Source organism: Anolis carolinensis, chromosome 5 (genome assembly GCF_035594765.1).
Source record: "Anolis carolinensis isolate JA03-04 chromosome 5, rAnoCar3.1.pri, whole genome shotgun sequence".
Classification (NCBI taxonomy): Eukaryota; Metazoa; Chordata; class Lepidosauria; order Squamata; family Dactyloidae; genus Anolis; species Anolis carolinensis.
In genome coordinates this window covers 27738968-27762808 of record NC_085845.1, presented here as the reverse complement: position 1 = coordinate 27762808, position 23841 = coordinate 27738968, and the positions used below count along the sequence as shown (strand labels likewise).

General features: G+C 38.2%; 1 protein-coding gene across 1 annotated transcript in view; it reads left to right on the top strand.

The window, feature by feature from the left end:
* The window catches only part of dkk2 (dickkopf WNT signaling pathway inhibitor 2), a 69434-nt gene extending 58806 nt beyond the window's left edge, over positions 1-10628 (top strand). Inside the window, exons 2-4 of the mRNA XM_008119358.3 lie at positions 3771-3921; positions 5670-5819; positions 6719-10628. Coding sequence (XP_008117565.1) covers positions 3771-3921; positions 5670-5819; positions 6719-6969 — 552 coding nt within the window. The 3' untranslated portion in view covers positions 6970-10628. The remainder of the gene's footprint in view (positions 1-3770; positions 3922-5669; positions 5820-6718) is intronic.
* Positions 10629-23841: the final 13213 nt, after the last annotated feature.

The following is a 23841-nucleotide window of genomic DNA, read 5'->3' as shown; positions in this document are numbered from 1 at the left end:
TACAAGTTCGAAAACTCAACTTCTTGCCATTATTTAATCATATTGTATCACACACTCCATTTTGTACATTTTCACATGGTCCTACTGAGTATCTTTTACATACCCCAGTAGTATTTCCTGTTCTCCTCAAATTAAGATGTGCCCTACTGGGAATCTCAAAAGTAAGAAGTTTCCCATTCCAAGTTCCCTAGATCAAAGCGGCAGCCATAAATTCAGATAAGTGTTTCAGCTTTATCATGTGTTGCCAGAACATGGTTCCTTGGTGGAGAGGAAGATTTATGTGACAATATAAAGATGCATTTCTATCTACAGATAAAGGAGAGGGTAGATGCTGGTGCTTAACTGATTATGAACAGAGAAAGTTCCATTCTAGTCAAAGGAAGAGCTTTTAAACATTAAGCTGTGAATGCGAAGTTCTCACAGCTTGTCATGGGAAAAGATTGCTTCCCTTTTATGATTTGTCTTCACAAGATAGCTCCCACAAATCATTCAGCTGGAAAAAATGGTCAAATAGAAAATATTTATAATCAGCACCAGACCAAACTGAACTGCCACCGGAGACATGACAAAAAATACCACCCCTTGCCATTAGCACCATATGCCACCTGACTCACCATGTATGATTGGGTGTTATAAAAAGGCAAAAGATTTAAAGTTTTATGGACTTCAGTATAGATTTATGTTTTGCTTTTTGGAACAAGTTGCACATGGAACTTTACACCACATGAGTCAAACTACCTTGGCAAGCTGTGAGCAATGTGGACTTTCCTATGGTATTTGCTGTTCAGGTAGTAGAAGGTCTGGGGTCATCCATGAGGTACCTAGAGAACTAATTAGATGTGCAACATAGCTTGTAATCTAGGGAGAGATTGGTTGAAATCCTGTTAGTGACATGAACAGACATAGGCATGTGGTGTGGGGGAGCTTGTCACAATTCCATTGTCATGGATCAGTCACTACCTGGTCAGATTTAGACTCACTGGGAATCCAAACCTCTGCAGGCGTGGGGTACTTATTAAGATGGTCCGCCTCAGGGGGCTTAGGGATCCAGATGGATTCTTGATGACTCTTAGGGATTTTCCTGTCACCTTGGCAGGCAATTCTGTCGAAGCTTTGGCTGACCTCTTAAAGGGGGAAATGGCCAGGGTATTGGACACAATCACTCCTGGATGTGTTTAATTCTATATTAATGTTTGCAATTTTTATATATTTTAAATTGTGTACTTATGCTTTTATGTCAAGCTGCTTTGAGTCCCCTTTGGGGAGCTAAAGTGGGGTATAAATAAATATAATAAATATAATAATCATAATAATAGGTTGCATTGTGCATACATCGTGATTTTTTGTAGTTTGGACAATGCACAACCGTTCAATGTATTCAAAGTCGAGTGTGTGGGACCACTGCAAATTACACAGAGTAGCATGTGAATACACATTTGCTTGTATATATTGCTTTTGTGCATTGCAATTGCACACAGGTTTTCAGGCATTGTGTTGCACTGTACATGATTATTTATTGTATTGTTTAATTGTATTATGATATGTTGTTTTTATATTTTGCTATATTGTACTGGGTCTGGGCATGGCCCCATGTAAGCCGCCCCGAGTCCCCATTGGGGAGATGGTGGCGGGGTATAAATAAAGTTTTATTATTATTATTATTAACCAAGATGACCATCAATCCAGGATAACCATCTGTTTCATAAGGTGGTTGTGTAACTCAGCCACTGGATATTTACACCACACTGAAGCAATACTTTTCTCAGTAAAGGTGCCCTTTCATCACATAAAATGAAACACTGGCTTTTGAAGAAAACAGCTTAATGATATAAAATTGTTCCCTTTTTTTAGCCATTGCCTTTTTCTAGGGAACATGATACTTTTCTGAATTTACATGATAAAGATTAACTAGAACCCTAGTAACATGTGTATTGAAAGTCTTGATTTAATTAATATGAGATAACTTCATAGATATTTGCTTATGTAATTGAAAAGATAATTTAATAAACACTAATCAGATGCAGCAGTGTTTAAGAACTGCAACTATCAAGCATCCAACAAGGTTTTTTATGGTTGTTCAGGAAATATCAACTTTATTACCACTTACGGTGTTGAAAGTATATATTTGGGTGCACAGATAAATGTGTATGTCAAAAGTAATGGAGAAGGACTTTATCTGGTGTTTAATGTTCTTCATGAAACACCGTGCCTTGTCAATATGATGAAAGCACTATAAGCAATTCACCGTTTAAGTTTTTAGCTTAGTTTTTCTTCCATGTATGTATAAGTAGGAGTAGAAAATAAATGTATTTTGTGTGCAATTCCCTGTAGAAATATCCATTTCCTAGCTCCTGAGATTGCCAATAGAATGAAGTTCATCTTGACTTGGCAATATATACTTTTCTGGGGCATATATTTTGGACATTTTTACATTTTTTTCAGGCTTGTGACTTGGGAATGTGTATTATTGCTGTGCTTGTGATGTGTCCTAGGCCAGGTCAATACAGGCCAAATAATGTGTACTCACTTCTCAGCTGCTATGGTGAATCCACACAATGATTGGCTGAATTTGCAAGGGAAGTGTAGCATCCAACCAATGCAATTCAAGAGGAAATACATTCAGGAAGTTCCATAATGAGCCTGGGGTTTCAGACATGTGGTCAGCTGGATCCATCTGGATCCAGCTTAGTCCACTGTCTTATGTCCAACAGTCCCAATGGCTCCTTGGCCTGATTGACTATGTGGATGTCTATAGGTGATGCTCCTGGGCTGCATTGGGTCCGCTCCCATGATAATCAAGTAAGTGTAGACATGACTCTAGAGAGGAAAATACATCCTCTACAATGGCTGTTTGTCATTTTTGATGGTATTGCTAGCTGCAATCAAACAAAATAGAAGCTTCCATATTCTTCCACATAGTCATGCCAGTGAAGAAGGGGGAACATGGAAGCTCAAATTTTACTGGACCTCACTGTCATGACCTAAAAGAAATGTTGAGTACAAAATATGAACTGAGTTAATGTCTGAGGTGTGATTTTCATCTTTAAAGCATAATCCACAGGACACGACAGTAAGAAAAGCTAAACATCAATTTTACATTGGAACCAGGCATGTAGCCAGGGGTGGGTGGGTGGGGGGCTTCAGGGGCTTCAGACCCCCCCCCCCAATTCTCAAAGTGGTCCACGAGAAGGACTTACTGGTATTATTTAAACTGTTATGTTTATTCATATCATGATCTGATCACCATGCTCAATATATCCCATATGCATGGGGTATTGGGATAACGATACAAAAGGTTTGTTAGGGTAGATCATCTCTCACTCAGACTCAGCCCCGCTGAATCAAAATCCTGGCTACGGGCCTGATTAGAACACTAAAGGACACCGAGAACTTTTAAGAATACATATTGTCAGCATCCTGGACAAGGATCCACCTGCTTCTGAATTGCTTCCTGGTCCAATTTACGTTTTCATTTCTCAGATTAATCTTCTGATATATGGAGTACTTTTGTGTTATTGTTTTTGGTACAAATATCATTTTGGAAAGTTGGGTTGGTGTGTGTGTGTGTGTTTTTTTAAAGATAGTTACTTTAAAGTAAAGTAGAACCATTATTTTCATTTTAAGAGTAATTAATTTCAATTTCATTTAATTTAAACCTAAACAGAAATCACCACTGTTTGTACATTTCTTTGTTTCGTCCATCTCTTTCACTTCATCTGCAACAGAAAACAATCAAATAATCCCCATTCCTTATCTTTCTCCTTCTCCAGGCTTATCCTTGCACCAATGACAAGGAATGTGAAGTTGGGAAATATTGCCATAGTCCTCATCAAGCGATATCTGCCTGCATGATTTGTAGGAGAAAAAAGAAACGTTGCCACAGAGATGGAATGTGCTGCCCTGGAAACCGCTGCAATAATGGTATCCACATTACTTATATGCATTGTATCACATTTAGATGGCAAAATCTGTTTCCATGGTCCTCAAAGTAGTAACATTGTGGTTTCTTTTAAATAAGAGGAATGCTTTAGAATGGGTGGTCTTATCGTGTAAATTTACAGCAGAGATGACAAGAGAGAGGGAAGATTTGGTCCACTAAAACATGAGCGTGAACACCAAGACATGTGTAGCCAAAATTATATCTTTGCAGGTAAGAGGACATCAAAAAACACCCATCCAGAAGGGGAGCTGATGGACAGGTGGATGCAAGAAGAGACCAGCAGTATTACTGATGCAATAAAAATGTCACTATTAACAAGTCCTTTAATCACTTTCATGCTGTGTGATAATTTTTCATAAGGGAATCCCAAACTTTTTCCTACCAATCATTCATAGGGATTAAAGTGTTTTTCCTATGTTTGATAATGATCATTCAAGCAGCAATTTCCCAAAGTTCATATTAAAAGCCATCCAGCTACACCAAAGGACATTGTTATGAGGTGTTGACAAGCAGGATGCTGAAGGACTCTATGGGCTCTTCCAAACAGGGCTCAGTTCCTGGGCCCTGTCTGATTTTTACCTGAGGCGTCCAAATGATGCCTCAGCTAAAAGTGATGTAATTCTTTGATACTCAATTAGACCCAGACCTTCCTGGGATCCTGTGGGGACTGACACCTGGGTAGTCCTGGTTCTACCACGGGGGCTGTCCCCACACCCATCGCACTTCTTCAGGCTTCCAAAAGACCTGAAGAAGCAAGGAGGGTGGCTATCCCCCCTTGAAAGACTTAAAAATAAAATAAAACTTACCTGATCACCATTAGGCCTCTCTGCAGGCCGCCTGGAACATACCTAGGTGTGTGTGTGTGGGGGGGGGGGAGGCAGTAACTATTGTTTTCAGGATGGCATGGGGACAACCAATGGGCAAAGCCCGATTTTCCCCTGGTGTGTGGAAACCCGCAATGAAGTGGGATTGATTTATGTCTGGAAGCACCTTATGTCTAGCCTTTTCCAGGCCATGAACTGTGGTTCTCCAACCAAAAGCTGGGACCCCTGCAGAGGACTTTAGAGTACAGCTACTTGTTGGCAGGAAAGGGCTGGATCTGCCATCTTTCAGCCCATTAATTTCCAGTGTTGGAGAACTGCATTCCTTGGTAGGACTGGCTGAAATTGTGGTTTTCAGGAGCATCATTTTATGTGCACGGAATAGCTTCCAAACTTCAAGCGGCTTTCAAAAATGGCACAGTTTTTGCAGTCCTTCTCAGTGAAGACAAGATATGAACAATGTTATTCATAGTTACCCATGAAAATGAAGTTTATGAAGATTTACATCCTCAATGTGTTGTCAAAGATTTACATTCTCACTTTTGAATAAATTTATATAGGATTGTTTTGCAAAAAATATGAGCTGGGAAAACCATGATTCATTTCAAACTTTGTCTTAGCTACAAGCAGTCAAAGTTATCATAGACAAACCTAATTCATTGCAGATGCAATTTAGGAAGAATAATATTGCCCCAGCTTACATGGGTGGGGGAAGCTTGACTAAAATGTCAAATACTGTATCAAATAGTCTGTTAACAATTCATTTTATTGAGTGAATGAAAAGGCCTTTTCTTATTAGCGACTATATGTGTGCGTGTATGTGTGTGTGTGTGTGTGTGTGTATCTATATATATTTCATATTTTGCCATATTGTGATTCATTCTGATTCACTGTATTTGTTGATCTAGGTATTTGTATACCAGTGACTGAGAGTATTCTCACACCCCATATCCCAGCCCTGGAGGTACCTCGCAACAAGAAAAATAATCACTATCCTACCAAAGACTTGGGCTGGCAGAATCTAGGGAAAGGACAAACGAAGCTAACACATTTGAAAGGTAGGAATGCATTCCAGCCTGTTGTGGTATTCTTAAAATGGAATGCTATGAAATGCTTTACACCACTGCCATTGTAGAAGACAGCTAATGCACCAGAGTGTCTCATGAATTACGTATTGACTCTGTGGTAGTTGAAATTGTTGTTGTGTGCCTTCAAGTCATTACCAACATTTGGCAACCCTATCATGGGGTTTCCTGGGGCTGAGAGTATGCAACTCATCCAAGATCACCCAGTGGATTTTCATGAGCAGGGAGCTGAATCTTGGTCTCAAGAAATTCAATCCAACTCTCAAACTACGTTCTTGGCCTTGTTCAGATGTTTTTTTTCTGTATGCTACTAAAAAGGGAGCTGGAATATGTTCAGAGAAAAGCACCAATATGGTAACAGATCTGGAAACTAAGCCCTCTGAGAGCTTACTTAAGAAAGCTTGGTATGTTTAGCTTGAAGAATAGAAGAATGAGTGGTGATATAATAGCCATAATTAAATACCTGAATGGATGTAATGAAGAAAATGGAGTGGGCTTGTTCTCCTGTTCCAGAATCTACAGCAGAAATCAATTAATTCAAATCACAAGAAAATAAACAAGGAAGAACTTGTTGACTAGCGGTGCTTTTTAACGGTGAAATATATTGTCTCAGTGAGTGGTGGATTCTCCATTAGAAAAGGGCTAGATGGGCATTTTACAAGCTTTCTTTAGTTGTATATTCCTGTGTGATAAGATATTGGATTAGATAATTCTTATAGTAACTATTTCCTCCTCTTGTTAGTTTTTAATTGAGTTTAATCTATCTTTATGTCTTATTGTTGCTGCTGCTCTGAGTGCCATTTTAAAAAGAAAGTTCTGATAGGCAATAAATAAATCTATATTAACTAAAACACTGTGGTTGTTTTTCTTAGGTCATGAAGGAGACCCCTGCTTAAGGTCTTCTGACTGCAGTGAGGGATTCTGCTGTGCCCGTCACTTCTGGACCAAAATTTGTAAGCCTGTGTTGCACCAGGGAGAAGTGTGCACTAAGCAGCGCAAGAAAGGGTCCCATGGCTTGGAGATTTTCCAGCGCTGTGACTGTGCCAAAGGGCTAAATTGCAAAATCTGGAAAGATGCCACCTATTCTTCAAAAGCAAGACTTCATGTGTGCCAGAAGATCTGATGGTGATTTTGGAGACTACCAGGCCATCAAGATCCTGGCTCAATAAGAACTGGCTCCTGTAAATAAGAACTGGATGGGCCAAATATCCACTGTGACACAAAGAAGCGTCATCCCAAAGAACGGTCTTTTCTGCCCTGAAAATGATGGCAGCTGATATTCCTTGGTGACTTGGTATCATTCTGCCAGCAGTGCCAATTGTTTTTGGGAAAGCTTCTAATAATGAACAGTTATGGCCTTGTGACTTCTCCACATTAGTTGTGGTCAGATTCTCCTATGACAGTTGTAAAATAATGCTATAGAATTTATTTGCAATACAAAGCAGTGCTTTGCAGAAGGACTGTGCTATCTACACATTGTTGAATGCAGATCAACTAAAATAATTCCTATTAAACTGAAGCTGTTAGAGATAAAAAGTTAGTGTGCATATATCTACCCTGTTACCCTTTAACAATCCAAGGCTGTCAGTTGAAAGAGACATACTTTATTGATTAAGTGCTATATTTTGCAAGATGAAGTTGATGTGGGAAAGTATCAGATGCATAGCAATCCCACACACCCTGCAACCAAGAATGGCATTGACTTCGACCGAGGCATGGAGCAGAGATGATGGTCTAGTTTCAAATACTAATATAAATACATATTTGGAGTACAACACCCATATCATTTCCTCTTCAGTTACCATGGTCAATGACTTCTGTATCTGAGCACACAGGGGACTTAACAAATAAGGCAAACTATCCATGGATTTATCCAGAAAAGAATGGTATGCTGAGCTGCTAGTTGTACATACTGAGAGTTTGTATTGTGGACACTTTTGCTTTACTTCTAAAGAAAGCATATGGGATCCAATGACTGTATATTGCTAAATAACAATGTCAAAATAAATTTAAAAACAGGGTGTTTAGTACTGCTCTTCTGTGGTTTGGATGGAGAGAAAATGGAATGAACAGAGAAGATATCAGGATTAATCTGGAGTTGTGTTAGTAAATCTTACCACAGGATAAACCATAACAACCTGGAACTGGTGAATACATGACCTTATTTCAAATACATCTTAGGAATTTTTATGGTATCACATGCTCTCATTGATTTTAGTGGTTTACTGTTACCACAACATATTAATAGACTGACAAAAATGAATGATGCCTATTATCTAGCTCTTTTTCTTCCTAGCAGCACCTCTGCATTTTTTTCTTACTATATTTACTTATTTTCAAATGTGTTACTTGTTTTTAAGAAATTGAAGAGTTTCATTACTGTCCAAGCAATATGGTTGAATGGAAGTAAGAATGGTTATCTTTCTTTGTTTAATGTTTGTGCCACTCTGAGCATGGGTTCAGACTATGGCTTTTCCTCCTGCCACAGTGTGCCAACCACAATCCTAGTTTCATGTAGAAATTAAGCCTCAAAACCAGTTTATCAAACCTAGCATGCATAATTTCCTGGCCTTCCAAAGATATCTCACAACAACGTCCTGAAAAAAAAATAGTGTAATTTTAATAAATATCTGTAAGTCAAAATCACCCTCTTTTTTTTTTTTTTTTTGAAACCATATCTGGCATAAGGGAGAACAAGCAAGTCCTTTCCAGACAGCTAATGATGATCTTGTCTTACTCTACAAATAGAAAAATAGTTTTGAATTATTAAAGCATAGCATCTGCAAAAAAGGAGACAGGGAACTGTAGTTTGCTGAGGTTGCTGAGATTTTTCTATGTCTACATTATGGGGATCCTGCATGGAATTCAAGGAAAACTATGCATATAAAAATGCATAATACTAACATATCTAGTTCCTTGATCTCAGATGAGATTTTTTTTATACCAACAAATGCTAATATGAGTCATATCATTAAGGATAGTATACATGATATACCCTGTTTCCCCGAAAATAAGACATCCCCGAAAAATAAGACCTAGTAGAAGTTTTGCTGAATTGCTTAATATAAGGCCTCCCCCGAAAGTAAGACCTAGCAAAGTTTTTGTTTGGAAGCAGGCCCAGCACCTGCCAAACAGAACACCAGAGCATGCAGGATTGGTAAATGTACATACCAGTTGTACATGGAAATAATGGTAGTAACAAGAAATTCTTGATAGGATTCAGAGTTTGTCTGGTTATGCTGGTTTGTGATGACAACTACTGTACAGTATATAATAAATGTTCATTTTTTAGTTCAACAATAAATGTGAATTCTTCTTCTTGGAAAAATAAGACATCCCCTGAAAATAAGACCTAGCACATCTTTGGGAGCAAAAATTAATATAAGACACTGTCTTATTGTCGGGGAAACACGGTAGTGGAGCAGGATCTATGAAGGTTTTTTAAATGAAGGACAACCTGGGGAGATATTAGAGAAACAGTAGGGCAAGAAATGCTGTATCTTTTCCCATTAGTAATCCCAAAATAATTTCAATGTATTGTTGCTTCCAAGGCAGTTCCGGAAATGAGTTAACTTACATCTGGAATGCTATGGCAGGAATGCACATGAAGAAGAAATTAATTCCTTTATATATAAATACTGTACAAGCACTCATTTTAAATAAGAAACCCATGTTACACCTCCCTCTTCCATCTTAAATTGTAACCACTTAGTGCCAATCCTGGTGAAAAAGCTGACCCGAAACTGTCAAATCTTCATTTGTTAATACTGTTTGTAGGCACAGCATATTTTGTCCCCAAATGGCCTCATACCAGTAGATGAGGGCAGAAGCAGACTAGGTATCTTTTATCTCTGACTTGTTTGACAGATTAATACACTTGGTTTATTTTAGTGCCATGAAAACAACGACTAAGGCACATCTACACTGACACTATACTGCAGCTTAGGAAGAATTTGAAAAGAACCTGTTTCACTTGTCTGAGTGATTAGGTTGACAGATCCAGAATTAATTTGAACACAGAACCTGGCCTGACACCACTGGGCTAATTTTTTCCCTATTTTCAGTTGAAATGCACTCGAGTGCTTCAGATGCATATGGCATGGAAAGAAAAAAGGAAATGGCAGTTAAAAGTGGATGTAATCAATTAACCTTCCCTTGGGGCACTTTTCGTCATCCCTATTCTGCCTTCTATAATGTGCTTCAGCAGGGACAAGTATCTTCAAAGCATTGGCAGAAATGATTTGGACCTGGATCTGGGATACACTGGAATCTGCTATGGCACATTATTAGTCTTAACTCTGACTTTCTGGCAACTTTTAAAATGCAGCAAGCATTGATAGCATTTTGGCCATAGTGGTTTCAAGTTGTCTCAAAGACACATTATGATGTCAGTGTAGATGGGGCCTAAGACTGAAAAGGTGCACAGTTTCAGTAAGGCGTTTTCATGGATGCCCAACTGTATTTAAACCTGTTATGTTGCCTCTGTGAGACTACAGGAAGAAATCTCCCACCTATTCAGCATAGATAGAAGTTACAAAATGAAGCTCCCCACTGATTTAAATGTTATCTGATAGCTTCTGCATATCCTTTCTCTTGTCTTCCTGAAACAAGTATTTGAAGTAATTTATTTACAGGAAATGTTTAATAAGATGTATTTTCTTATAGAAGATATTTCATACAGAAAGCTTTGTAGCACACTATACTTGCTAACTTGTTGACTTTGTAATTTAGAAAGAAGTGTACAATAAGATTAAATATATTAAAGTGTCCATTTTTTCCACATTTCTCCTTGTATTCTATGTTCATTTCCATATACATAAAGAGTGAGGAGGAAGAGAGAGTTATACAGCAAGAGTGATTAATCTCCTTCATGTATTTATATCCCACTGTCTTCCCAGTATATGACTCAAGATGGTTTACAAAGGTTTAAATAACTATAGAAAAGGTAAAAATGTAAACCGAGCAATACAATTTTCAGCCACTTAAAAACACAACCATTAAAAAGAAAACAACAAATTAATGCCTGTTGCCTATTTAATTTTCTTTACCATGCTAGATACTTTAATTTTGTGACAGTTGTTTACATTGACATTATTGTCTACCTCCCTGAGATCTTAGATATAAAGCGGTAAAATAAACACATAAATAAGATTCTGATCAGGTCAGATAGCAAAGCTTCAGCATCAATGCAGTCTTCTATCTCTTTTTCCCCTACAGCCATATCTTTTGCAACTATTTGTTTAATTGGGAAATTTCAGGATACATGGATATTTCAAAACCTTGTCCACAGTTTTTATACATTTTCTCATGGACAACATAGCTTTTTTGGTTTTGTCTTTAAAATGTCTTTATTCTCGCTTAAATAATTGAACTTATAACCTCTATTGTAAAGGAAAAATAGAGGACTTGGGTTCCTGTAGTCGTTACAACAGACTCCTAACCCTCTTGTGGTTAATATATTTTCTATCCAAATACTAAGTGCTTTGTGAATAATGACCACCCAACAGAGTACAAGAATCTTATGTGAAAAGTCATTTCCGTGTAGGAAATTGCACAAATCCCGCATGTAGATCACCACATGTGATGATCATATGCACACATGTCTACTGCAGTGTGTGTACACAGTGATTTACAAACATGTAAAACATGATGATCTTCTTGAGGGAATTTATACAACTTCCCAGGTGATTTTTGTGATGCGTGAACTGGCCCAAAGCCACTACCCGAAATGCTATTAATCGCTTACTACAAACAAGTTCACACTCTCTATACATCTAAGATTTTAATTCAAATATATGTATATTTACTTTACATTCCAACCATGTAAGAATACATAAGGTTGTAGGATATGCAAACAAGAATACATAAGATTGCCAGAAATTATCACTGAAATTACTCATAATGAAGGCCACAATTGTTTCCACTTCACAGAAGATATATGTTGAAAAAACAATTTACTGCAAAAGTAATTTCTCAAATACATTATTTTCCACTAGAATAATTTGGTTTTATGTTGAACAGATCTAAAGAGGACCTGGCTGCATATCTGCCCCTTCTGCAAATTCTATTACAAGTATCCCTACTTATTTGGCAGGTAAGGGAACAGAGTACTGGCAAAACATGGAAACCCCTGAAATGCAGAATCCATATATTATAAGCATAAATATTGTGTTATCAGCACAAGTACATGTATAAATACTGAACAGTATTATAAGCACAAATATGGTATTAAGAGACACTCTGCAGAAGCATGATCGTGGAAGACTGAAAATTAGCAAGTTTGTGTAATTGCATAATTTAAAAGAGGTGCAATATTGAAGATGCTTAATGCAGTATTTACCTGAGATCAATGATACCACGACTGTAGTAGAATAGCAGGTTCATGTTATAAAGTCTGAAGACAGATGCTAGTGGCTTCTTTGCAATATCTACATTCTCCCTGAAAAATTCTGCCTATATAGTATATTCATGTATGAGTCTAGAAATTATAGTCAGCAAATCAACCCAAAAAACCCTTATCTAAAGCACCAGTGTGAGTACTGTATTTTAACTCATGGGGGGGGGAGGGGGAAGAATCACCCCCTTCTTTAAGTAGAATGTCAAAAGGCAGGAATGTAGTCTATCCCATGAGAATCTACAAGCATAGACCTTTCCACTCTTTCTACCTTGGCATTGCTTATGACTTTTTTGAATGCCTGACAATGGCCAAGGGTGGTGGATCCCTAAGGTGGCATTAGTGCTTTCTTTCTTCATGAAATAACCCTTTACTTATCCACAGGTCATATCAAAATCCAAAATTTTGGCTCCGAAATCTCCCTTCAACCCCCCTACTTGGGGTTGACTTGTACATGAGTATATATGATAGATCCTCTAACCCAGTGGTTCCCAACCTGTGGGTTTTGGCCTACAACTCCCAGAAATCCCAGCCAGTTTACCTGCTGTTAGGATTTCTGGGAGTTGAAGGCCTAAATATTTGGGGACCCACAGGTTGAGAACTACTGCTGTAATCCCATCACCGCTGAAACTCAGCACTATGTCCAAGAGTAGATCCATCAATTTGTATTGAGCTTAACCATGTGAAAATCAAAGTTGGGAGAGATGTTAACTGCAAGAGTTCCAGACTAAGCAGAAGTAACTGAGTTTAACACAATCTTCTATATCTCTTACACAAACTGGAAGGGTTTTTAAAGTCACTTTTTCAAGATTCAGTCTTACATCCACCTGCAGTTGTCTTCCTGATTCAGTCTCTCTCTGTTATTTATTCCAATTCATTGTTTTTGCAGTGGCTTAGACTCTTGATTCATATTGCACTCATCTTGTGTTTTTTTTAAAAGTCCTGGACTGGACAATTCAAATGTCATCATCATAATGGTACGTGTCAGGAAGCCAATACAAAAAAGGGCTCCTATCCAATGTTTCAAATCGAATCCACATTTTCCAAACCTGATTCAGGTTTCTTTCTGGTTTCTGGTTTCATGAAACAACTCCCAGCAATGACAGGACTGCAACATAATCCTGTCTAATCAAAAACCTGCAAGAAGAAGTGTATCAAAATGATGGAAACAAAATGGGCCTAGAGAGAAACATTTACTAGATGTTCTCTTGGATTACAGAATACAGACAATTTGGCCTGAGCATCAAACACTCCTGGACCTAAACACATTGGCTTCAGTCCAAAGAGAAAAGAACAGTGTCCAGAAATAGGCTACTGTGCATTGATCTCTCCTGGAGCATATGCAACAGGCTACTGTGGGCTGAGAGAGACACTGACCCACATCCATCATAATAGTGCTTTATCTTTTCTATACTACTTCAGAGTATTCAGGTGGCAGATGTGAACTAAACATACCTCTCTGTTTCCATAGTTTTGAAACCAACACTTTGTACTTTGCCTGGAATCTAATTGGCAACTAGTGCAGTGACCGTAGTATAGGTGTAATATGCTCACTTCTAGATGTTCCTGTAACTAGTCTGTCTGCCGTGTTTATAATTAACTGGAATTTCCAAATTTGGTACAGAGGTAACCCAAAGTAAAACACAGTGCAGAAGTCCAACTAAGTTATCCATTGTGCCTCTCTGTATTCTCACAGCTTGAGACATTATATTGAGCTTTTAGCTAAAAAAAAATCACCAGCTGTGGATGGCCACAGCTGCAGACTCCACTGTCCCAAAGGTGTCATTTGTGGTTGTTTGCCATACATTTTGGCCCCACTCAGTTTAAAAGGCCTGGCATCAGTGGAGTGCTTTGAGGATCAAGCTGTTGCCGAATTCTTAACAGCCTCCATTCCCACCACATGACACCAGATGCATTTAATGTAGCTGGGAGTCTAAAATGCTCCTAAAGTGCTGCTGTAATTTAAATTACATTTGCTGGACCAGGCAAGGTGGATATGCTGTAGATGGGACTTCCAGCTTACATATTTTAAAAGAAATGATCCATGACAGTCATATGTTAAAGATGGTTTGGAATATCACTCTTATGGCCATTGTCTGGAAAATGTAAGCAATCCACTGCAAACTCTGTTGAAGACAGTCCAAGAGGTTGGGAATGAAATGGCTGTCAGCTGAGAAAGGGTGAAGACAGGTGCAATCTTGACCTGCCAGCTGTGCAAGGAAGAAGAGTTGTGCTTGCAAAGGAGAACACATTTTTATCCATTAAGATGTGGAAAAAGTAATAGAGTGGTTTATAAAAAGAATGGGTGGCTTTTCACTAAGATTGTTCTGGTTTGAATCCAGCCTTAGTCAAAGGGACTACGATTTATTTCTGGTGATGTGATAGCAAATTTTCAATATATAGAACGTTCAGCACAGGGCTCATTTTCTAGAAAAATAAAATACAATTCTTAGCATAAAGTAGTTTCAGTCCAAACAGCAGAATTGTGTTTTATTCCTGAAGGCAAATTTGGAATGGAAAGCAAGGACCAGAATAAAATAAACTTGCATACCCCATTGTGGGAACATAAGAGAAGCCTCCCAGCAGGATGGTAACACATCTGGGCGTCCCCTGGGCAACATCTTTATAGAAGGCCAATTCTTTCACACCAGAAACGACTTGCAGTATGTTCTCAATTCACTTCTGACATGATAAAAAAAATTGATTGGGCCTCAACCCAGAATTATGGGTAAATAACATATAGATAAGCCCCACTGATTCAATAAGTTTACTTTAGTTAAAACTAATAGGAATTAGGTTCTAATTTTTTAGGAATTCAGATATAGAGAGAAAATTAACTGCATTTATGTCCCATAGAAATTAATGGCATGTATGAACACAATTGATTTTTCCTGTTGATTTCAATAGAACGTTAGCATCAGTAGTGAAGGTTTAAATAGTTCTATTGCGTTTAAATGACTAGATTTTTGTCTTGAGGAAGATCCTACTTTGATGTAGGATGAGATAGAGCTTGGAAAAGTTACTTTCTTGGGCTAACCTCCCACAGTTAATATAAGAAATGGTCAGGCTGTTGGGGAAAATAACAGGAATGCAGTCTAGCAAAAAATAATAATTAAATTATGGGACAATATTTACGAAAACTAGAAGATATTGGCCTCGAAAGGAGAGAGATGGAACACACAGCATCCCAAATCAAAACTGAAAACCAGGTTCTCACAAACAGAACATTTATCACTCTGCAGAATGGAATAATTTCATTTATGGCCACTACAACACAGTCCGCAAGGAAATGTGATGAATAATCTGAGACATTCTGTTTTACAGACCTGTTGACTTGACACTATGGGGAACACTGAGCCCACTATAATATCTCTTCAGAAATTGCGCACCTGCATATTCTTAGACAGACAGGGCTATTCTGTGACTTTAACTTAATATCTTGTCTTTCAATATTTTCTTGCCTTTGCTTGCCAATATTTGTTATTGCTCCTTAATTGTTATAAGCATTCCCACAGTTGCATATTTTTCTTTGCTATTATAAACCCCTCAATAAACAATTATTTGTAACACAAGATTACACTGAATATTACATAATTTAAAACATGGTATTTAGGTATGTCATGTAAAAATCAAAGGCGACTTGATTAATGATCAGACTACCTGCTTCCTGAATCTGCCATCTGAATTGGAAAGAGAATTTGACAATAAATTAGATGCAGACGTGCTGTAGAAGGTTTTTGTGTTTTCCACTATATCATGTTGTAGATTGAAACTCCGAATATCTGAAAAATGCAACTCTCTGCAACATGTGTAGAAACACAGATGAACTTGTATACACTACCTACACTTTCCCATGAAGGAAAGTTTGGATGAAGGGATGCCACAGCCTTTGACCAGTACCTGAAAAACCAAGAACTGTTTTTCAGGAACTGGTCAAAGGCTTTGGCATTCCTTCACCCAAGTTTTCCTAAGCTGGGCATGTTTCTTCTCTCACTTAGTTTTGGCCTCCATTGGATAGGGTTGAACATTCATTATCCAGAATTGCACAATCTGAAATATTCCAAAATTCAAAATTGTCCACTGAGATAGCGAAACCTTTGCTTTCTGATGGTTCAATGTATACAAACTTTGTTCCATGCACAAATTTATTTAAAATGTTGTATAAAAGTATCTTTGGGCTATGTCTGTAAGATGTATATGAAAGATAAATGAATTTCATGCTGAGATATGGGTCCCTTCTCCAAGATATCTCATTTATGTACATATATGCAAATACAGGTATTCTAAAATTTGGGCAACAAATCAGAAATCCAAAACACTTTTCATTTCAATTATTTTGAGTATGTACGTAAGTTATATTCATTTAGCATTTCAGATATGTTTATATGTTGTACATATTTAGCTCTCTTCATGAATATCTGATGCATATCCTGCAATTCTTAGGCCCCTTCCATACTGTCCTATATGCCAGGATCTGATCCCAGATTATTTTGCAGTGTAGACTCATATAATCCATAAAATAATCTGGGAACAGATCCTGGGATATAGGACAGTGTAGATGCAGCCTTAAAGACAACACCTCTCTATGACTCTATAAACCCACCAGCAAATCTATACCTTCAATTTATGGTGGACAACAGTCATACTAGAGGACCTAGCGATTCATTGGGAGATGTTCTTTCAGATTAAAAAAGTCGCATTTTTATTTGTGGTTTTTGCATTTTCTTGTGGGTTCTGAGTCTTTCGCTTCTGCAAATGTGGAGGCCTGACAGTATTATAGTGATAGTGCTGGTTATTATGCTACATATGTTTCCATCATTTCCTCATTTAGAACAACCAATTGTTTTCACAGTTTTGTGTATATCATTAGGAAAGTGCCAATGGTCCTTTCTCAACACAAAGTAATATATTAAATTTTCTTTACCAAGTTTCTACTAGATCAGCCAAAGTACACCATTCTCATTGGAAATAGCATGATAGTGTTTGGAGGAAGCATACCTATTCAATCTTGCTCTCAGAACATTTTATTAAGGCAAAAGCTTTGACATAAGCAAATGATGCCAACATTCTTTAGAAGTTTCATCTGTATGAACAATTGGGTGTTCTTATTTCTTAACGTCTATGTTATCTGGTTCTTTCTCATATTACCATAAGAATCTCTTCCCTGTACTATTACCTGCAACTGCCACAGATCTAGCCAGTTTTTTTTGTATTTTTGGTTATGTTGCAGAACTTCCCTTGATTTTGGCCCTCTGCAGTTCTTGATCAAGAGCTCCCTTAAGGATCTACATCTAGATAGCTGTTTAACTTCTGTCCACAGCATTTCACATTCATTAGTCAAGTCCTGGATCATGGCCATTGGAATATGAATTTTTCAAAATGTACAGTTCCTCCCATATTTTCCTCACCCTCCACATCTGGAAGACAGATAATAACTCCCCCAGCGTCTTGCTTCCCCTTATTTCTACATTAATTTCATTATGAGGTTAAGCTGATAGCTTATTCCTGGCAAACGACTTGAAGAAAGCTAAATGGGATTCATTTGATTCATTATGAGGTGCTTACTCACAGAAGGACTTGTGGCAGTTTAAGTGACCACAATATGGCTTCTGGGTGGCACATTCTCAGATTGGTCAAAGAGCAAATTGTGTTGCCAAGCTCTTAAACATACCTTGAATTTCCTTTACAATTGATAGCTTTGGTCATTTCCAGTCTAAATAAGTCAGTCCTGTGACAGCCTGAATTACCTGTAAAATAGTTGCTGGCCAATTTTTTGTCGTTGCAAACTTCCATTACTAAAGCCCACTAAATCCCTAGGTTTCCTAGCCTCCAGCTGCATTGCCATAAATAAGGTTCTTGCACTCCTGAGGAGCTCAACTGTTAAACTCATCTGTAGGTGCATTGTGCCTTCAACTCATCACTGTTATTTCACCAGAGTCCATCTCTTCTTCATTTCAGATTATCTCAAGTTTCTTCTCCCAAGGGAGGCATAACACTTCCATCTCTAACTCCCATTTTCTAGGGAGGATGCTTGGAGACCAGCACTTATAAAAAGAAGGAAGGCAGCCAGCGAAAACTTCCAGCCAATCTACAGCTTCTCCCCCCTGTCAGTAGCAAAGTTGAGAGATTGTTGTCTTGGTTGAAGTGTTTGTTTAACATTCTCTCAGCAGCAGACCTTTCCGAAGGCTTCTTTCACATTCCCAGGCTGTTCATCACACAGGATTGCCACATATGTACAAAGCGTAACACATGTTGTTTCATTTTAAAGGTCTTTCTCAAAGACGTTTGTCTTTCTCTTGGTGAAATCCGTCTTCCTTCCATGATGAAATTTACAGCAACTCTACATTTGGGTCACAGGTCACATCAAAACCTTAAAAACAGAAGTGGACAAGTTCAGCAGGCCCAAGTATCAATTTTATGCCACTCTGGATCTTGCTGTTGTTCAAACACAACTTGCTAGTTAAGTTTTCCTAAAGCAAATTTTCCTACTAAAATTGGGAGTTTATAGCAGAATTATGCTCTCCAAAGCCTCCAAAAACATGCTCCCTGAATGCTTTCAAGTATAAATAAAAATATATAGTCAAACTGAGATTCCCCCCCCCCCCAAAAAAATGGGTCAACTTTTCCATGGTTTTTTTTTTGTGTCAGGAGCAACTGGAGTTGTTTCTGGAGTGAGAGAATTGGCCGTCCGCAAGGACGTTGCCCAGGGGACGCCCAGATGTTTTGATGTTTTACCATCCTTGTGGGAGGCTTCTCTCATGTCCCCGCATGGAGCTGGAGCTGATAGAGGGAGCTCATCCACACTCTCCCAGGTGGGATTCGAACCTGGAAGCCTTCAGGTCAGCAACCCAACCTTCGAGTCATAAGGCTTTTATCCCCTAGGCCACAGGAGGCTCCTTTCATGGGTTGATGTATGTATTGGGCTTTTTCTCAATTGGAAAAGGAACCATCTCTGAGCGCAGGGGCTAAAGGAGAGTGTTCAGTCTGCCCCAGAAGAACCTAAAAGAAACACTGGACTCCTTTACCACCTCATCGTACTTCTGGTGGCTGGTGCTCCACTTTGCTGTGGGTTGTGGAGGATCTGACACCCCACGCCCCGCATCACCCAGATCCAAGTGAGGACGATCACATGCAGGTGAAGCATTAGCATGCATGAAGCTCTCTCATGTTGCCCTCCCTTTCACATGCGCTGGCTCCACCCTCTTTCACCTACAGAGCTGACATGGCACCATGTGATGGTAGCCGGCTGGCTCTGTGGATGTCCTGGGCTAAAATTGGCACATGCTGCCAATTTTAGTCCATGTGATTAGGTTGCTCCTCTCTTTGCCATGGCACCACTTCTAGCCTTTTTTAAAAAATTCTGGGATGGGAAAACGGAAGTGGCAGTCAGAGGTGGCTGGCCCGTTGAGGCAGCACTAGCAGAATAGCTCCCAACTTATCCACGAGTCATATCAAAATCCTAAATTTTGCCCCTCAAATCTCTCATTTTGCTTTCAAGAAATTAAAATCTGATTGAATTTCTTTATAATCATTTCCTCACAATAATACTCTCCATTCCCCACCAAATGCACAGTTTTATATTGAGCCCAACTTTCTGAGTCACCTGAGCATCAGTGGAGAATGAGCAGTTTCACTGTGGTAGGTATTTATTTATTTATTTGTTAAAATGTTTATATCTGTCCTTACATCATAGGATCTCAGGGCAGCACCTAACCGTCAGCAATGTACAGTGTTCCCTTACTACTTCGCAGTTCACTTTTCGCGGATTCGCTGTTTCGCGGTTTTTCAATAAACTCTAAAAGACTACAATAAATCTTAAAAAATTACAATTTACAGCCTAAGGAAGGGAGGAAGGAGAAGCCAAAGGGAGAGAAAAGGAGCCCAAGTGGCAACGGGAGGAAAAGGAGGTGATTTATCAACACACGATTGGTTGATAAAGACTTAAAATAGTCTATAACTACTAAAATAATGTATAAATATTAAAATAAATATGGCGTCCCTACTTCGCGGATTTTCACTTATTGTGAGTGGTCCTGGAACCTAACCCCAGCGATAAGTGAGGGAACACTGTAAACAATTTAGAGCTTAAAACAAGTCAAACTATTTTAATCTTTAATCTTTTGATAAAATAATTTATCAAATGGTTTAGTAGGTTTTCCAAAGATTGGAAACCATTTCTTTCACAAGAACGAGAATAAGAGATAAGCAGATATTAATCATGGGATCTGAGAATTACCTGTAGTACTTTAGATTGAAAAGTAGAAGTGTGAAGCATTATGATTACAGGGGATATACAATTTATTATCATATATACCATTGGTAGGGACATTGGAAGTCAGCTTTTAACTCATAGAATCATAGAATCGTAGAGTTGGAAGAGACCTCATGGGCCATCTAGTCCAACCCCCTGCAAGAAGCAGGAAAATCTCATTCAAAGCACCCCCAACAGATGGCCATCCAGCCTCTGCTTAAAAGCCTCCAAAGAAGGAGCCTCCACCACAGTCCGGGGCAGAGAGTTCCACTGCTGAACAGCTCTCACAGTGAGGAAGTTCTTCATGCACATTTTCCCTGTAATCTGTGTAAACTCTTTTTTTTTTTAGAGCTAGTTTGTAGTTCACAGTTTATACTATAGTAGTTGGTTCTATGCAATGCATATATGCATTGCATTGTGTTTTTTCTGTTGTATGTAGATTTTAGTGAAAAACAGAAAGGATTTATACAGTGCATTTATCTGGGAGAAAATTGCTTGTGTTTTTAATTCTTCCATGCTATGTCCTTCAAAAATAAAAGTGCATTCTTGGTTATTATTAAATGAACAATAACATTTTCAACAACACTGAAAAAAGTATACAATTAAAATCATTTTAAATTTCAAGAATGAATGTTACAACCCAGGATGGGAGCTTCGGTCATGTTATCATATTTAACAATTCAGAGAGCTTGCAACACTTGAGCTAATTATATTCAGATCCAAATTATGATGGTTGGGTTTTAATCACCAATGTTATCATGGCTAATTTGATTATTTTGCTGGTTCCCGTTTACATGACACAGTGTTCATGATCCATGAACAGTGGTGCAGTGAAGGGTCAAAGCCCTATTGATTGGCTGGGACTATGACATCATCTGCTAGCCCACCTGGACTCCCCTGTTGCCTATTAGTTCAGTTTTCAATCCCACAATAACGGGAAGGGAAATGGATTTTTCTAAACTATGATGTATTGTTGTGAGCTATGTCTTTTGTAATCCAAAGTATGTGGGGATGGCTCAACAAAAGACCTGCTCATAGTAGAGACAAATAGTGCTAGAATTAGTTTTTAATTCAGATAGCCTCCTGCACCTTTAGATGTCTTTGGGGGAGTTGCAGCAAATATCGAATACAGGGTTGCGACTGTCTTTGCAAGTTTCATTTGTATCTGGTTTTCTACAACCCAGAAAGAGGTACCAAATTAGCATCACATATTTTAGATACTCTCAGCCTTCAGTATATCATAATATTTAGTCTTCTTAAAAGCAACTTTCTATGCATTGCAAAAAACACGGCAATGCATTTGTTGTGTTACCAAGATAGAAGTGAAAATGTACAAGGCAGCTGAAAAGTAAGCAATGTGGAACAATCAAAGCTACAAGTATATACAGTAATAAACTTTAAAAATAAAATAAAATACATTTTATTTTTAGTACACCCAAGGGGACTCAGGGGGACTTCCAAAGTAAAAATGGCAAATATTCAATGCCTGTACAAAACGTAATTGACAATTCACAGACAATTAAACTTAAATCAATCAAAAATATTGTATAAAACTTTTTTCATGTCAGGAGCGACTTGAGAAACTGCAAGTCACTTCTGGTGTGAGAGAATTGGCTGTCTGCAAGGACACTACCCAGGGAACACCCAGATGTTTTGATGTTTTACCATCCTGTGGGAGGCTTCTCTCATGTCCCCACATGGGGAACTAGAGCTGACAGACGGAAGCTCACCCTGTTCCCAGATTCAAACTGCTGACCTTTTGGTCAGCAGCCCTGCCAGCACAGGGGTTTAACCCATTGTGTCACTGGGGGCTCCGTATAAAACATATAATATAAAACATATCAAAAGACAAAATTGCACAGATTGATACATATCAATGTATAGGTCTTTATAATTTAGAATTATTTGTTGCCAGCAACATCTCAAAGTAGTATAGGTAGGAAAACAAACAAGCAAAATGAGTGAAATGCATTTGAAAAATATCACTCTGAAACACTCATTGGAAGTTTATTGAATTGTTTCGAAGTCTTGATGGCTGGGTTTGATCTTGAATTTAACTTTATGAAAATTTACTATTTGGCCACTAGAGGTCGCCCATTTTTCTTCAAGCATTCCATTACATCATTCAAGAGAGACACACGTTAAGTACAAAATTAGGTATAGTTTGAAACTTCTGTTAAGAATGTCAATTGCTGTAACTTCTCAGTGAGCTCAGTGAGTAAATTACTAGCAACACTTTTCTGAATAGTGATAACAGAGTTGTGAATATGCTAATTATAATGCAGAAACAAAATTATCAATGTTTGTACTGCCAAATCTTCTTGATCCTCTCAATGTTCACATGGAATATGTGAACAGAGAATCAATGCACCAAATGGTAAAAGTGAGAAAATTTGGGTTAATCTATGTTAAATGTGCTGTACAGAGCTGTGACTCGTTTTCCTTAATTATCATTGCACGATGAAGGACCACTCGTGTGAAAAGGGAAGTTCATTACTTCTTTCTGCAGAGATAATTTGAATAAAAGTCCTTCCCACTGAGACATGGCTAAAAGCTTTCAGGAAATATTTCCATTGTTGTGTGCCTTCAAGTCATTTCTGACTTATGACAACTCTAGATAAACCCATCATGGGGGTTTCTTGGCAAGATTTGTTCAAAGAGGGTTTGCCTTTTCTTTCTTCTGGGGTTGTGAAACCGTGACATGCCCAAGACCACTCAATGGCTGTCGATGGTAAAGTGGGGATTTGAACCTTGGTCTCACATAATAGTAATCCAGTACTCAAACCACTACACTATAGTGGCTCTCTTTGGTACCATGCATTATTCTAATGTATAGTTTATGCAATAGGAAAATAAAATATGCCATAGAAGATTTTTGCCCAGTTGCAATATGAGATTTTGAGGTCATTTCTTGAATAAACAAGAACAAGAATGAGACACTTTAAAAATGAAATTAGTTCTGTTGCTTTTCAGTTTTCACATCTCTATTTGAATAGCAGATTATTAAGACCAAGTATCTTTTTCATCTGTGGCCAGGGAGGGCACGTGCTTAAAGGTAAGTATTGTCAGGTGCATCTCCTTTTGCAACCAGGCTGCAGGATTCACTGGCACCCAGAACATACTATTTTTCATTATCATTTTTGTAATACTACAGCTAGACACTGGATAAGAAATTTGGAGCATGTCAAGAGTTCTCTGTGCATCTGAAGTGCCTAATGCAAATTGAAGCACTCTTGCTAGTGTCTGAACGCACATCTTTGCAATTCACTAGCAGAGTTTCATTGCATTCCTGCAACTTAGCCTGCAGATTTGCAAAGTTATGAAACTTTGACTGTGAAGTAAGATCTTGG